The 14,765-nt window shown below is 36.6% G+C and overlaps 1 protein-coding gene across 1 annotated transcript; it reads left to right on the forward strand.

Annotated features, from left to right (window-relative positions):
* The first annotated feature begins 876 nt into the window (after positions 1-876).
* Positions 877-11,730, forward strand: LOC105383553. The gene is made up of 7 exons (XM_048629519.1): positions 877-1,291; positions 1,399-1,517; positions 2,245-2,325; positions 3,178-3,286; positions 3,894-3,988; positions 4,493-4,604; positions 10,549-11,730. Exons 1-7 carry the CDS (start codon positions 1,261-1,263, stop codon positions 10,680-10,682), a joined length of 681 nt encoding a protein of 226 aa, XP_048485476.1. The 5' UTR covers positions 877-1,260; the 3' UTR covers positions 10,683-11,730.
* The last annotated feature ends 3,035 nt before the right edge of the window (positions 11,731-14,765 follow it).

Consider the following 14,765-nt stretch of genomic DNA (forward strand, 5'->3'; position numbering starts at 1 on the left):
TAGCTCAGGACTTGCACTGTCGTCATCATCGTCGTCGTATCACCTGAGAACTTTAATATTCGGCGCAACCTGGGTAGTCAGGGACTGACAACTTCTACTGGCTAATCATCACACCATGACCATGGTGGCTATACATATATCTAGTAATATTCTTAATAGTTGTCATTACCTGGCAAGGACATTGTAAAGTCCTTAGCCGGCATCGGCAGGCATCATCGAAATCTCTACAGTGCGACATACTTATCTGTTCCGGTGAGAGCGAACTAAATTGATACATATCTCATTACTTACTGATGAATTGTATATTGTAAAAGATTACATGGATTTATTAACACCGCAAGAGCGAATTAACAATACGAGCAAACTTAAAATCTTATAGAATTAAGAAATATAAGACATTTATGTGAGCTGTCACCGGAACAGATAAGTTTGTGGCACTGTACCTATTTATCATCTAAAATCGTGACTCCTACCGACATGGAACATTAACGAGGCTTTCTACTCTACATTGCGCCTGAAATACTCATGAAGCCGAGCAGAGCTACTTTATTACAAATCCTAATTTACAGGTAGGTACCTACCATTGATTGAATATTTTCGTTACTACGCAAGCAATAATTTATGAATTTTTATTTGCGTAAGTACATATTTCTATAACGAAGATTACTTGCGGTTCTTGGCTCCAGTAGGTAATGGTATTATAGGTATTTCGATTAACTACTATTTATTGCCGTGGTGTGTGCGGTATTGGTATTCGAAGTACCCATGGAATAAAACTAGTTACTGCATTCGAATTCTCAGACCACTATTCATGTAAACGTGTCCCCCTCATTCTGCAGGGCAGTAGGCATTGTGAAAGGCAAGGTGGAAGCTAGTGCAAAGCGGAAGGAGAAGGATTGGAGATTTATTATTTCTGGTTTTCTGGGGTTTATTTGCACACAGAACAGATTTCAGAACGAAATTTCTAGTCTACTGTCACTGTCAAAATAATGTCAGTGTCAAACTCGTAATTTTTGCAAAACTAAAAACTCCTCAATCTCAAATTTTATCAAATTTCATGTTAAAAATACCCGCTATTAATGAAAATAACTATTAAACATACTGAGATATTACGGGTACACCTAAATAAATTTGCCAGTTCGGCCTACATTTAAATAAGCTTTATTTAATTGGCTTTTGTTATGTCTTAGGATAGGAGGTGTGTTTTCGTGAACCAAGAACTTCGTCTATTTATTTTTCTCCAGTCTAAATCCTAGTGCCATGATGGACGGGAGCAGTGACTCGCTCTCTGGTAAGTGCACCTTCTATTAGACTCCACAATTAATAAAGAAAAACTAGGAGCATAATCTACTAGGAAAACAAGAGATGAAGGGTTCACATGACAATAATGTGTTGTAGTGATGGGCCCAACGCTCGGGAGCTCCCCGGCCGTGCTGCTGACGCCGGGGCGAACGCGGAACATCGCGCAGGACATGGAGGCTCTACGCCTGTCTCGCCAGGACAACCCCTATCTGCAGGTGAACCACATACCACATTTAATGACATTACGAACTGGGTATATCTATTTGCAAATGTTCTATGAGTCAGTCAGCTGCAAATTTCAAACCACTATTGCCTTCGATTGCGACATTTCACTGTTATTTGAACCTATGATAACAAATTAAAGAGGAAAAGCCTATTAGACAGACAGTAGTGATTCTATGTACTTCAAAAGCAACATGCAAGTTACACACACAACAGCATACACAGTGGGTATAAATTGATCCATGCACATCCATATTTTGAGGGTACTCTTATAAAGCAAACAAGCAGCAGTTCTCTCCGATGCACCGTTTTCGAGATATAAGCAAAAAACCAAAAATTCGTATCTTTATCCCCCCCTCCTCCCCCCCGCTCATCACCTAGGAGTCAGGACTTTTGGTATGTTAACAACCTAAGCCCCCTGAACAAGTTTCTGAAGGAATCGCTGAGTTACCTGCTCACGCACTCTACACCTCATTCCTTGACTGGACTAAATAGTAATAAAAGCTTTCATAAAAGTATCCTGTATACAGTTTTTAATCTATTACATCCTAGGAAACCAGATAAGTATATACAATTACAAAATCTGGTGTATAAATGGGATATGAGTGGCTTGTGGTTTAATAACACTATCATTATTTACACTCATATGTACTTCCACCACCAACATACTCAGTACTTTACACTAGTCATTTAGTAAATCACGTCCTGTAATACTTTCAGCAAGTGATGGCGAGTAGAGAGAGCCTCATCGAGAGTCACCCCGAGGAGTGTGAGTCCGACGACACTATCCTCATGTCACAGGTAATGTAATAGAATCATTTGCATTGTAGAAGGTAGATTAGTATGAGATAATATTTTTGTAAATGAGGGTAGATTTAATTATTCTGGACATTATATTCAAATTAGTCTGGACCTAATTTGTGCTGCTAATCAATTTTGAATGCTAAATGTAAGTAAGTAGCTAAAATATTAATATACTTACCTATGTTCAAATAATTTTGAATTTCATTTGATTTTTCTTTTTCATCTTCATGTAAGCGTCAATTCACACGTACCACAACCACACCACGTCGCAGCGACAAAATGTGGTCAAGCTGTGGTTACGTGTGAATAGTGTGCTTTTTGCAGTTGCGTTGTGGCAGCGACAAAATGTCGATGTGGTTGCGTTGTCGCTGTCATTGCGATGTGGTAACCACGTCGTCGTGTGCAGTTAATACGGAGAACAGGTTGCCGCGGTGCCGCCGCCGCGTGGCGGCGTTGCCGTTGCGATGTGGTTGCGATGTGGTTGCGATGTGGTTGCGATGTGGTCGTATTACACAGGTGGTCGATAACAACGGCAAAATGTGGCACGTGTGAATTGGATTATTCATTGTCAATACAAAATATACGCCCGACCACATCGCGTGGTTGTGGCTGTGGTGTGGTTGTGGTACGTCTGAATTGACCCTTAGCTAAATACCATAGCAAGTACAATTTGTGGGTAGTTTGCAAATTTTTCAATCAATTCATGTATTAAACAATAATTCATCATAATTATCGTGAAGAAAAACCTTGTGAACCCAATTCTAGACATATCCCAAACACATTTTACTATTTTCTGTAGCATAATCATCAATGCAATGTCCACTCAAGATTTTTCAAACACATTTCCAGGAGTTTGGAAGTACAGCGCTCAGTTTGGTGGAAGACGACCCTCTCACACTGAAGGAGGTCCATGAGCACATGATCCGGTCCCCTCCACCTACCAGCTGCTGGCCTCATGGTAACTATAGTTATTCAATTTTTAGTTAACGTTTTTAGTTAGTTATTTAAACATAATAATAATATAAGTACCTACTATTAACACTTTCATCCTACAGAAAGGCGTAATAATTTATAATAACCAACAGCCTTCCAATCACTAATAAATATTCAGTGTATTTTATTTATTTATATGTATTTAACAGTGAGCAGAAATTAGTGCATGCATATTGTTCTCAATGCAATAACCTAAAATCCTACTAACAATGCTGATGTGTTTTAAAAAGTATTTTAAAGTAATTACTTCATTGGATTATTTTAAAGTAATTGCTTCATTGGATTAGAGAACATTTGAATAAACAATCTCCAGTCATATATGTAGTTATTTTAATGGTTTGTCAACTAAAACCTTAACTCATAAAACTAAACCTTACCTTACAAAACTAAACCATGAAAAACAGAATCCAACAAACTGAATTGGACCTCTCTCTGGCAATGTTTTTAAATTTCTAACCTATGGTAATATTTTTTTTGGGTGATAAATCCAATTCTAGACATATTGAAATGAATCTGCATGCCACTAACAACAGTAACAACACTAACAACTAACCCAACTAACCGGCACCCAGACTCGCTCACACAACGAGCGGCGAGTGCCTTCGACTTCGGCGGCGACGGGCCGCAGCTGCTGAGCTCGCACTCCGTTGACGGACAGGTGGACCAGGTTCTTAGTTGTAGCTTTTTACACCATGCTTTTTAAGTCCCAAGGCTACATAGCATACTTCCGCACAAGCAGTAGGTTTGCTTAGCACCTAGCAAGTCACCAAGCGAGTACCTCAGTAAAACAAATGTTCTATAGAATATTCGTGAACTTTTTACTGAGCTACTCGCTTGGTGACTCTAGGCGCCAGGCGCTAAGCAAACCTCCTGACTGTGCGTAGGGAGCCTAAACAAGGCCTAAGCCCATGTCCTAGCTATGTCATCATTAGGGTGCTTTTCCACCAGAAATGTGCTTGTTATTTCTTTCACACCATCTCAGTGCAAATCCATTTTATCAATTATTTGATCAATTATCAATTATTTGACATTTTATTTGATCAACGAGAATTCATAAATAAATTAGTACGTATTTATCTTGAGACTTGTCTATAGAATAAAGTCCCAGTGTCAAAGTACCACAGTGGATCTGCCAACCGATCATGCTTATATAAATTTTCTATACCCCCAGGAGTGCGGTCGCTCCCCGCGCCGCCCGCGCGACAGCAGCGCCGCCCGCGCGCGCTCCTCGAGCCAGGCCTCCCCGCGCCCCCGCGCCCCCTCCCGCCCCCTGTCTCTGCCTGGTGAGTTACACTACTACACCTATAATCGTTTGCAATAGAATCCAACAATCATGTAAACAAATATGGCGGGCTGACATTGACAGCGTATTTTTTATGCCCATAGTGATGTCATAGTGTTCTAATTAGATTAAATATATAAGCCATAGACTATAAAATAAAACTGATTATATATAAAAAGTGTTTATTAAAACAAATTTAAATCTTCGTCTTCTACATCATCACTATCAGAAGTGTCGCCGGTGACCGTAATTATAAATGGAACCACTGTGTCATCGCTTGCCGTGTCTAAAATGCCGTCGAGCTTTTTCATTTCTTCCTCTTCCTTTTTTCGTTTTGGTTAATTATATTAAGCTCTTGAATTTTTTTTTTATTGTATTCAAATAATATTAAATTAAAATAATTTATTAAATTAAAAATAAAAAGATAACTTCAGATTACGAACAACACTAACTTTTCAATGACTTATAGAGTTCGATGAGTAAAAAACTAAGATGACAGCTTGTCAAATACTTCGAAATTTTTACGTTGCAAATGTTTTAACAAATTTAACTTATAAATACAAGTTAAACCGTGTTGAAGATAATGTAAAAACAATGGTGCGTTCGTTGAAATCAGACTATGTTCATAATTGCTCGTCAAATGTATGTGATTACGGAGTAATCGTGACAATTTGATTTTATTTATTTATTTATTGAGGCACACAAAACAGATAACAATGGTTACAAAATTTAAAAAATACAACTAAACATCTGTTCTACATTGATACCCAAAACATGCATGCACAACATTAATTATTTAGGATGGAACATTACTCATTACATGTGTTCTATGCTATAAGGTAAATACCTACTAATTTTATTAAATAAAACTAAAAATTACTATGAAGTTGAACTAGCTATTCGGGTTAGAGCTCTGAAGGATGCCAATAGATTTTTTATATGTAAAGAATTTGTTATTAAAAATATCAATGTCTTTGTTACTCACAGATAACTCATTATAAAGTCGACACATTCGGAGAATGGGATTAAAGTATGCTATATTGTTTTTACAAGTTGGGACCAGAAATGTTTTAGGATTGCGGGTTCTGTAATAGATGTTAATATTAATCAATGATAGCAGAGTGGGGGAATCTATTCTAGCATGCAAAATCTTGTAAAGGTATATCAAGTCGCTTCGCTCACGGCGCGCTTCGAGTGACACCATTTTGAATTTGGAAAGCCTATCTAGATAATTAATACGACCATGATGATACCTATAGCTTAAGGTTCTTAGAAACTTTTTTTGGATACGTTCGATGTTATCGGAATGAATATCATAATAGGGTGACCAAATGATACTCGCATACTCCAGGACGCTTCGGACTAAACAGTTAAATAAGTATATGGAACTGTTAGGGTTTTTGAACTCTTTAGTGGAACGCAATATGAAACCTGAAAGTTTAGCTCCTCTTTTTATAATATGCTCATAGTGAGGTCTAAAAGAAAGTTGATCGTCGAAAAGAACACCAAGGTCTCTTACCACACTTTTTCGATCAAGAATGTGCCCTGACAGAGTGTAGTTATGTAGGATCTTATTCGTTTTCCTCTTGCTAAAAGTGATAATGGAGCATTTATTCGTGTTAAGGAACATTTTGTTTCGAGAACACCAGGCTTCTACGGTATCAAGATCAGATTGCAGATTCAAACAGTCTCGATCATTATTAACTACGGTAAAGACTTTTAAATCGTCAGCATACATTAGATAGTGGCAATTGAGTTTGTCTACAAGGTCATTGATAAATAATATAAATAGAAGAGGGCCTAGGTGTGATCCCTGTGGCACTCCAGATGAGATGTCTATTGGAGCTGATAGGTATCCTTTAACTGTTACCAATTGGCTCCTTTTAGTTAAATAAGATTTAATCCATCTATACAAGCTTCCGTGAATCCCGTAAGAAGATACCTTAGAGCATAAGATGCGATGGTTAACTTTGTCAAACGCCTTACAGAAATCTGTGTAAACGCTGTCGACTTGGCCGCCTTTAGCAAAACAATCGCATAAGAAGTTTTTGTATTCTAGGAGATTGCTGACCGTTGATCTATTTCGAACAAAGCCATGTTGTTTCTCAGACAATAAAGGCCTTACCTGTGTATATATGTTATCATAGACAAGTGATTCGAAAAGCTTTGCAATACAAGACAGTATACTTATTGGTCTATAGTTGTCGCATAGCGATTTATCGCCTCATTTGAAAATAGGGACAACATGGGCGATTTTCCACTGTAACGGAAATACACCACATTTAATAGATTTATTAAAGATGATTGAGAGTGGGATACATAGTTCATCCGCACATGCTTTAACAAATGAGGGTGGTATGCCGTCTGGCCCGGCTCCTTTATTTACATTGAGGGTTTTAATTTTAGTGAGAATGTCGATTTTACTTAACTTAATTTCAGATAAGCTACTGTTACTTGTAGAGGCTTTAGCAGAGAAACTTGTATCAATATTATCTTGATTTAAATCCTTCTCGAAAACGGAACCGAAATAAGAAGAAAATAATTCACAAATCTTCTGACTGTCGGAGGTTACTTCGTGTCCGAGTTTCATAGTTTGAGGTATTGTTACACTGCCTTTTTTATTGTTGATGAACCTCCAAAAGTGTTTAATATCATCTGTAAGCGAGTCTTCTACTGTGGATATGAATAATTTGTAACACGCATTAGTTAGTTTCTTGCACCTAGCTCTTAACAGTGAAAAAGAATCATAATCACGAGGATTCTGGAATTTTATAAACCTTTTATGATATTTGTTTTTTTCTTCAAGGCAACGAATTAAACTTTCACTGTACCATGGCGGATAAGAAATGATATTTGTTTTAGTCAGGGGCGTATAAGTTTTTATGATATCATTAAGTGTGTTGTAAAAAACATTGACACATTCATTGACATCTGCAGGCGAAAGGATTTCCGTCCAGTTAACCGATTTAAGTTTGGCCCTTACCAACTCATAGTTACATTTGCTGAAGTTAAGACGTTTCATACGATTTGGTCTCATATTTTTAAAAACTATGTTAGGTTCCACGTCTACTAATAGAGCAGGGTGATGAGTGTCAAGACGACTCATTGGCTCAACACCATAAACTATGACATTAGTAAGTGTAGAGCAAACTAGGTCGAGAAAGCGATTGTTTTTATTGGGGATGTTGTTAAACTGATTAAGATTGCATAAATACAATGTTTCAAATAGTAGAGATGACTTTTTATCATTAGGGTAACTAGCTTCCATCATGCTTGGTTTCTGAGACTGTGTCCAGGTAAGGTTAGGGGCGTTAAAATCACCTATTAATAGAAATTGGCTATTACCGTCATTCAATGCAGTATTATTCAGAATATTATGTTGGCAATTTGAGTAAAAACTCTCTAGGTTTGTAATTGATAAGTCGGGGGGTAAGTAACAAAGACATATATTCAATATTGGATCTGCTGAATTTTGAGGTATAATACTTATCCAGACATCCTCCAAGTGACTATCCCAAGACTCCTGACGAATAACATTGAGGTTTTTCGCTGTAGCGATAAGGACGCCACCACCTTCTTCTTTATGTGAACTTGTGTTTTGGCGGTCTTTACGAAACACGTTGAATCTTTTATCAAATATCTCTCCATCAAATATGCTATCATTTAAATTTGTTTCGGTTAGGCAAATTATATCATAGTTACAGTTAAGCATACTTTTATATAAATCTGTTAGTTTAGTCCTAATTCTATTGACGTTTTGATAGTAAATTAAAACCATTTTTGAGAGTAAAGAGTACAAAAATATAAAAGTATGTAATTTCAAAGTAAAATCTAAAATAATGACAGTAGTTACTTAGGTACATTAGTGCTAACAGTTGGTTGAATGAGTTTACAGAGAGATTCTTCGTTTTTCACATGGAATACTTTTGAGGTGTCGTCCTTGCGAAGATTGATTTGGCCATACCTAACCCATACATACTTATAATTATTCTCCTTTGCAAATTTCCTTGCTGAAGCATGAAGCTGTTTTTGATCTGGAGATAGGTGCTCAGATAGATATATTCTGTCATTTCTACCTGTTTTCTGAAAACCGAGATGTGAAACGTTGAGTTTTTCCTTCTCGTCAGGATGTGATTTATTAAATCTAACTGCGGCGGATATAAGTTTATCACGAAGATCTGATGTAGAGAGCGTAACTAGTATATTTCTTGGACGATCAGAGTCAGCCTTCATTTTCGCTACACGGCGACATGCCTTAATGTCACTCTCAGGTACCGTAACATTTAGACATTCGCACAGACGTTTGAATAATGACTTAACATTTTCATCGCGATTTTCCGGGATAGCCTGTAACTCAAGATTATTGCTGCGAGAGATTTTTTCCATAGTAGAGATCCGTGAGTTCAGTTTATCAATTTCGTGCTTCATCCGCAACTGTTCAGTTTCCATTGTTTTAATAACCGTGTCTTTTTGCTTTAACTCTTTCTGCATGTCTTTCTGTTCAGCGCAAATAAAATCAGTTGTTGACGTAAAGTCTACCTTAAGTTCTTCAACTGCTGATTTAACCTCAATCGCCACCAGGGCCTTTAGGTCAGACTTTATATCCTCTCTAAGTGCCGCCCGTAGACTGACCATTGTACTCGAGGAAGGCTCTAGCTTACGGTCCAATGACTGTTCGAACAGCTTTCTAATGTTGTCTAAAGATAGTTCAGATGTTGCGGCAACTGCTTTTTGCGATGAAAATTTCGTGGTAGTATTGGAGGAGAACGAAGATCGCACAGGTGTATTGTCATTTAATCTACGACGAGTAACGTTAGTACATCCTGGGCAAGTAAGACTTGCAAGTTCGTCCTTGTTGGGTTCTGCAGTGACATTCAAGCAAGTAAAACAAAACACCGCCTTACAGGTATTACATGATAATATTCTCTTTCCAGTAGTCTCAGTGGAACAGCCGCTGCAATTCATCTTTAATGGCAGAATTCCCCGCTTTAGTGATTGCAGGTGAACAAGCTAGCTATAATGTTCCAAAGCACGTTAGAAAGGTATGCTTAGTTTCGTAGCGTGCCTTCGATTAAAATTGGCTAAGCGGTCAAAGCGTCGGCCCCAGGTCCACGGGCCGCGGGTTCGAGCCCACGTTCTGCGCCTTAGCTTTTTTAAACCATTTTCTAGCTTGCGTGCAAATGAGTGTAGGTACTCACTGGGCGTCCGAGGCAGGAGGGAAGAGGGAGCGAGACGTCCGACACAAACCAATATGGCCGCTGTGCCTTATGGGAGACTCCCCAAGATGAAACGAGAGCCACCGATGTTGTACAACACGTCACCAAAAACTTGAATATTTAAAATGTATTATAAAATATATCGACAGAGCCAACAGAACACACGTCCGTCCGATCCGAACTGTACTTGAGGAAAAAAAAAAAAGATTTGTTTACATGATTGTTGGATTCTATTGCAAACGATTATATGTGGAGTTGTCGACCCAGTTTGCAGAAAAAAGATAGAAAGAATCTTCAATACAACGTAGCGTGACGTTTATATAGAGCTTCCACTATTTTATTGTATTTTTGACGTCTGTAAGTAAAGTTGGTTTAAGTAAAGTTCCTTTGCAGTCGTCAAAAATGTATGGGATTTGAACTGTCTAAAAACCAATAATATAATGGACAGAGTATAGTGATTTTATTCTTGCCAGCCAGCAGTAATGGCGCCTACTTCACTGGCTGGCAGTTAACCTGTCAATGTTGATTCTGTATGCACAAATTTTAATTTAAGCTATCTATGTCAATGTCAAACTTTAAAATTTGGTACAAAAAATGAAGATTAAATTATAAAGTATTTTTTTAACAAAATATTTGACAGTTGTAAATTAAAATTTGGTGCTTGGTGCCTTCAGAATCGCTATTATTAAAAAACTAAAATTTGATATTCCGTATTAAAACTTGTTGTAGGTGAAAGCCACCTGAAGCTCAACAAGAAGCAAGGAGGCCAGACCAGCGAGAAATTCTCCTTACTACAGCATCCGAGGCCGCTGAGACGACGACAAGACGACAGCGTGAGATTGGTCGCAGATTGTGACAAGTAGCAAGGAAGATGCTCAGAAGAAGGAGAAAGGAGGTTATAGTGTTGTCTGTGGACTGACAGTTGTGTTTGACAGCTGATGTATTGAGGGTAGACTTGAGATTATTGATTATTGCAGGTTATGTGAGCTGTTGATGGATATGTATGGAGTGGATTGGTCGGTTTTTGTTTACCATCCATGTATCTTGTATTCGAATTCGATTCTATTCGATAAACAAACGTATCAGCGTAGCGAGCATGAACTATTCGTCGACTCAATCGATCGTTTCGAACGTTGGTATAAATAAAAAACGATTGCGGCCCCCTAGCATTTAGCAAGAGTTTAGTCTCGCGTTTTTTCATATAATATGAGATCGAATCGAATTCATGCTTGCCTCTTGGATACAGATTTTTTCGCATGACCCATCGCAAGAAGGATGATGTAGGTACTTACAACTACCTCTAGATAGTAAGGGTTAGTCAGCCAAGAATATGGCCAAAATTTCGGTATTTTCATGACACAATTAAAACTTTCTTTAAAAAGAAAAACACCAAAGAAACATTTTAACTAACATGCTTCCAATTTTCTATCAGTTGGCTAGTAAATGTAAAATATACCTAATAAAAATGAGAATTTGCTCATAAAATAAATATTTCATAGTGGATTCATTGAACACTTTTGAATGTGTTATCTATTATTTATACTTGGGGAAAATACACCACACAGTTTGTATATTAAATACTATAACAAAATGTGCTTTTAGCAACATTCTAAACTTAATTATACAGAAAGATATGTAGGTATAATGTAGTCGTGAAATAGTAAAAATATTAAGTTTCTAGTCAATATGAATAGTTAATTATTTTTAATGCGTGTTTTATGTACCTATGCATCCACAAGTATGAAACGATGTTCTAGATCTTACATTATTTTAATTTATATTCATAAACTCATCTTGCCATTTTATGGTTACGGTATGTTTTTATGACTTACTTTTTTGAATTTTAATATATACCAACAAATGTTGTATGGAGGTGCCCGTTTCATATAAATTTTACCAAAGTGGTTCCGGATACCGCAGCTAGCATAAATTCCCTTTATCCTTAATATGTTTTATACCGTCTCTTGTTTTTTTAATAATTATAATCATGACAAAACACTTATAGACACAAGCAAGTTTTTAACACATTATCGAACTTCGTTCCATATTTACTGGTCAGCTTTGTGTTTACTCTTATACATAACAATATATCACATATAACAAGTTTAATAAATGACTTAATTAGGTAAGTAAGTATATTTTTCATCGTGTTTTAATTTTGAAGTTCAAAGTTTTGATGTTTGTAGAAAATGAAACCCCACTAATATATAGAGGCTTTTAGATATTAATTATGTAAATAAGTATCTCGGTAACTATATATAGGTACCATAGACTAATAGTTTTATTAGTTTAATTAATAATGATCCTATTATGAAAGAAATATAGACAAGCGACCTCAGAAAAACTGCTGTTATAAAATATTATGTAAAATTCCAAAGTTGATTAAAAGTTAATTTGATTATTTCTTGCGCTCAGAGAGTAGGTACTTGAACTAAAACACTAGCCCCCTTATTCATTAAAAAATTATAGGATGATTTAGCTATTGAACTGTTTTGTTAGTCTCTGAAAGAGAACAATTTGTTCTTTGACAGAGAGGGAACAGAACAGTTCAATAGTTAAAGCGTCCTATATTTTTTTTTAAATAAGGGGGTAAGTACTGAGGTACATGTGCTCTGAATTTTTACCTAAAAGTGTGCTATTCATTATTATTTTCACTCAAAGTGAATACTTTATAAGCTGCTAGAATACAATGTTGTTATATTTTAAGATTATTTCGAGTATTAGCACGTGTAAGATATACTCTATGTCCCGTTATTGCTTTTGCTAACAGTTTTAATTAAGTAAGTAGTTTATTATGTTTTGATGTTAGTTTCGGATATTAATAATTAATCGTATTGTTATAGCCTTTAACATTGTATACTTTCTCATTTTATAAGGGCCTTGCACCTGGCTATCTAGAATGAAACCTTTGTGCAAATCGCATAAGGTCTAAGGTCCTATAAGGAAATTTGGGGTTGTATGCTTGGACCATTTTGTTCACAGATCTGGGTTTGCCAAGCCAAGATTTGTTTTCCTTCATCGGAAAAACATGTGGTATAATTGTACTTAAATTCATTATATTTCTAAAGGATTCATTGGTACATGTCAAGGTTTGAACTCTCGGCCGCTCGAATGAGAGCCGAGATCTTATCCGCTAGGCCACCGCGGCTCATCATAATTACTTATATCATTCTCATCATTTCGTCATACGAGCTTGAAACGAATTTTAACTAATAAAATATTTATAATACGATGTTGTGACATGTATATTGGAAATTAATTATATTATAATGAGTGTTACTTAATTATATTTATTTAAGAGATAAACTCGAATTTATGAATTGGACTTTTATCGAATTTTATGTATTTTGTTTTCATTAACTCAATTGTCTCATTAAAAAAAATGCTAGATACGAGTATAACCTTTTAGAACATACCTACGGTCTGTGTGAACAGCTCGGAAAGGAGAGCAGAATTTTGCCACGTTGGATATAGAACCTAAAGTTATTGTAACAAGATAACTATTTTATGGTTTGAAAGTTTAAAACAAATGAGTCTTAACATTTCAATTGTGTAAATTAATAATCGGAGTGTTTACGTGAATTTCAGAATATCAAAAAGCTCAGATTTTCAGTGCCATTGTATTATTAGAAATCATAAAAGATATACATCGTAAGTTCCTTTGGACCAATTGCTTTCAAATGATCTAACTGTTACCTATTTTATAAAGCGGTTAATGATGTCGATGTCGAAGGCACAACATTTAGATATAGCGATGTCAAAGTATTCATTTTTCCAGTGGAAAGTGAGACTTATGGAAACATCCATAGAGTCAAACTTTAAACAATTAAAAGTCAAAAAACTATTTAAAGTTTTGACTTTTAACAGCTCTGAAATTTGAATTTGTGCAGTTCAGAATCGACATCAGTAAACTGTTTTACTTTTCTAATTGGATAGCCATATTCTAAATTGTACTTATACATGTATGTTGGATGTGATGTTATTGTTTATCAAAGGATGTAGAGCCACCTACTCGTATTAGTCATATCATTGAAACAAAAAGAGGGGTTGCAAATACTCAGTGCTCATTATTGTAATCGCGCGAAGGGTAGTCACAAGGCGACTAGTTCGACTCAAGTCGCCCGCATTTCGCTATGCGTAAAAATAGGCCATTTAGCGCACTATAGGTACACCGATCCCGTCGGGCCACCGCGCAGAAGGACTAGCACGGGGCGCAATTAAGACGAGACAAAAGTTCTCCGTCGCGGTCGCTCTTGAGGCAGCGCGATGTGAGTGAGCGCATTGCAAAACTTTTGTCAAGTCTTAATTGCGCCCCGTATCGTTTCATGTATTGTATGACAGGCGTTCACACGACATGTCTTGCGTACGGTTGACCTGCCCGGCGACACTTACCTAACCATATATAGTCGTGGCAATCACTAACTCCCAAATATTTTTTAGGCCGGCGGCCCGGTGGGCTCAGTGTGTTGGGCGCTTTATGATTGGGCTCACTCATTCTACCCCATATTCCAAATAGACATGTCTACATTACTAAATACATACCTAATTATAATTTGTTCCTAAATTGTAAATATCTAGCATATTGAACAGCCAAAACATTAGGACATGTTTCTCAATTTTCCCATAGTTTTCTTTTACTATTAGACAAATATGTAGATATAATATCGACTAACTCGCATAAAGTGAATAAGCCCTTTGGCACTATGGACCAACGCGCAGGGGGTGATGGGCTGATGATGATAAAGATAATAAAATAAGTGAATATCGGTCATTAAATTTTTGATTGTGATTGGTAAATATTAACTATGTCGAATTTAGATATTTTGTCTGATGGTAGAAGAAACGCAATAAAGGTGATTGTGCACAGTTGCCTGGTTCGCTGGCGGACCACCAGTCGAGTAGATTATACTTAGGATCAATATACAGTATGAATTAAATTCACATGT

The sequence above is a fragment of the Plutella xylostella genome, chromosome 23 (genome assembly GCF_932276165.1).
Source record: "Plutella xylostella chromosome 23, ilPluXylo3.1, whole genome shotgun sequence".
NCBI lineage: Eukaryota > Metazoa > Arthropoda > Insecta > Lepidoptera > Plutellidae > Plutella > Plutella xylostella.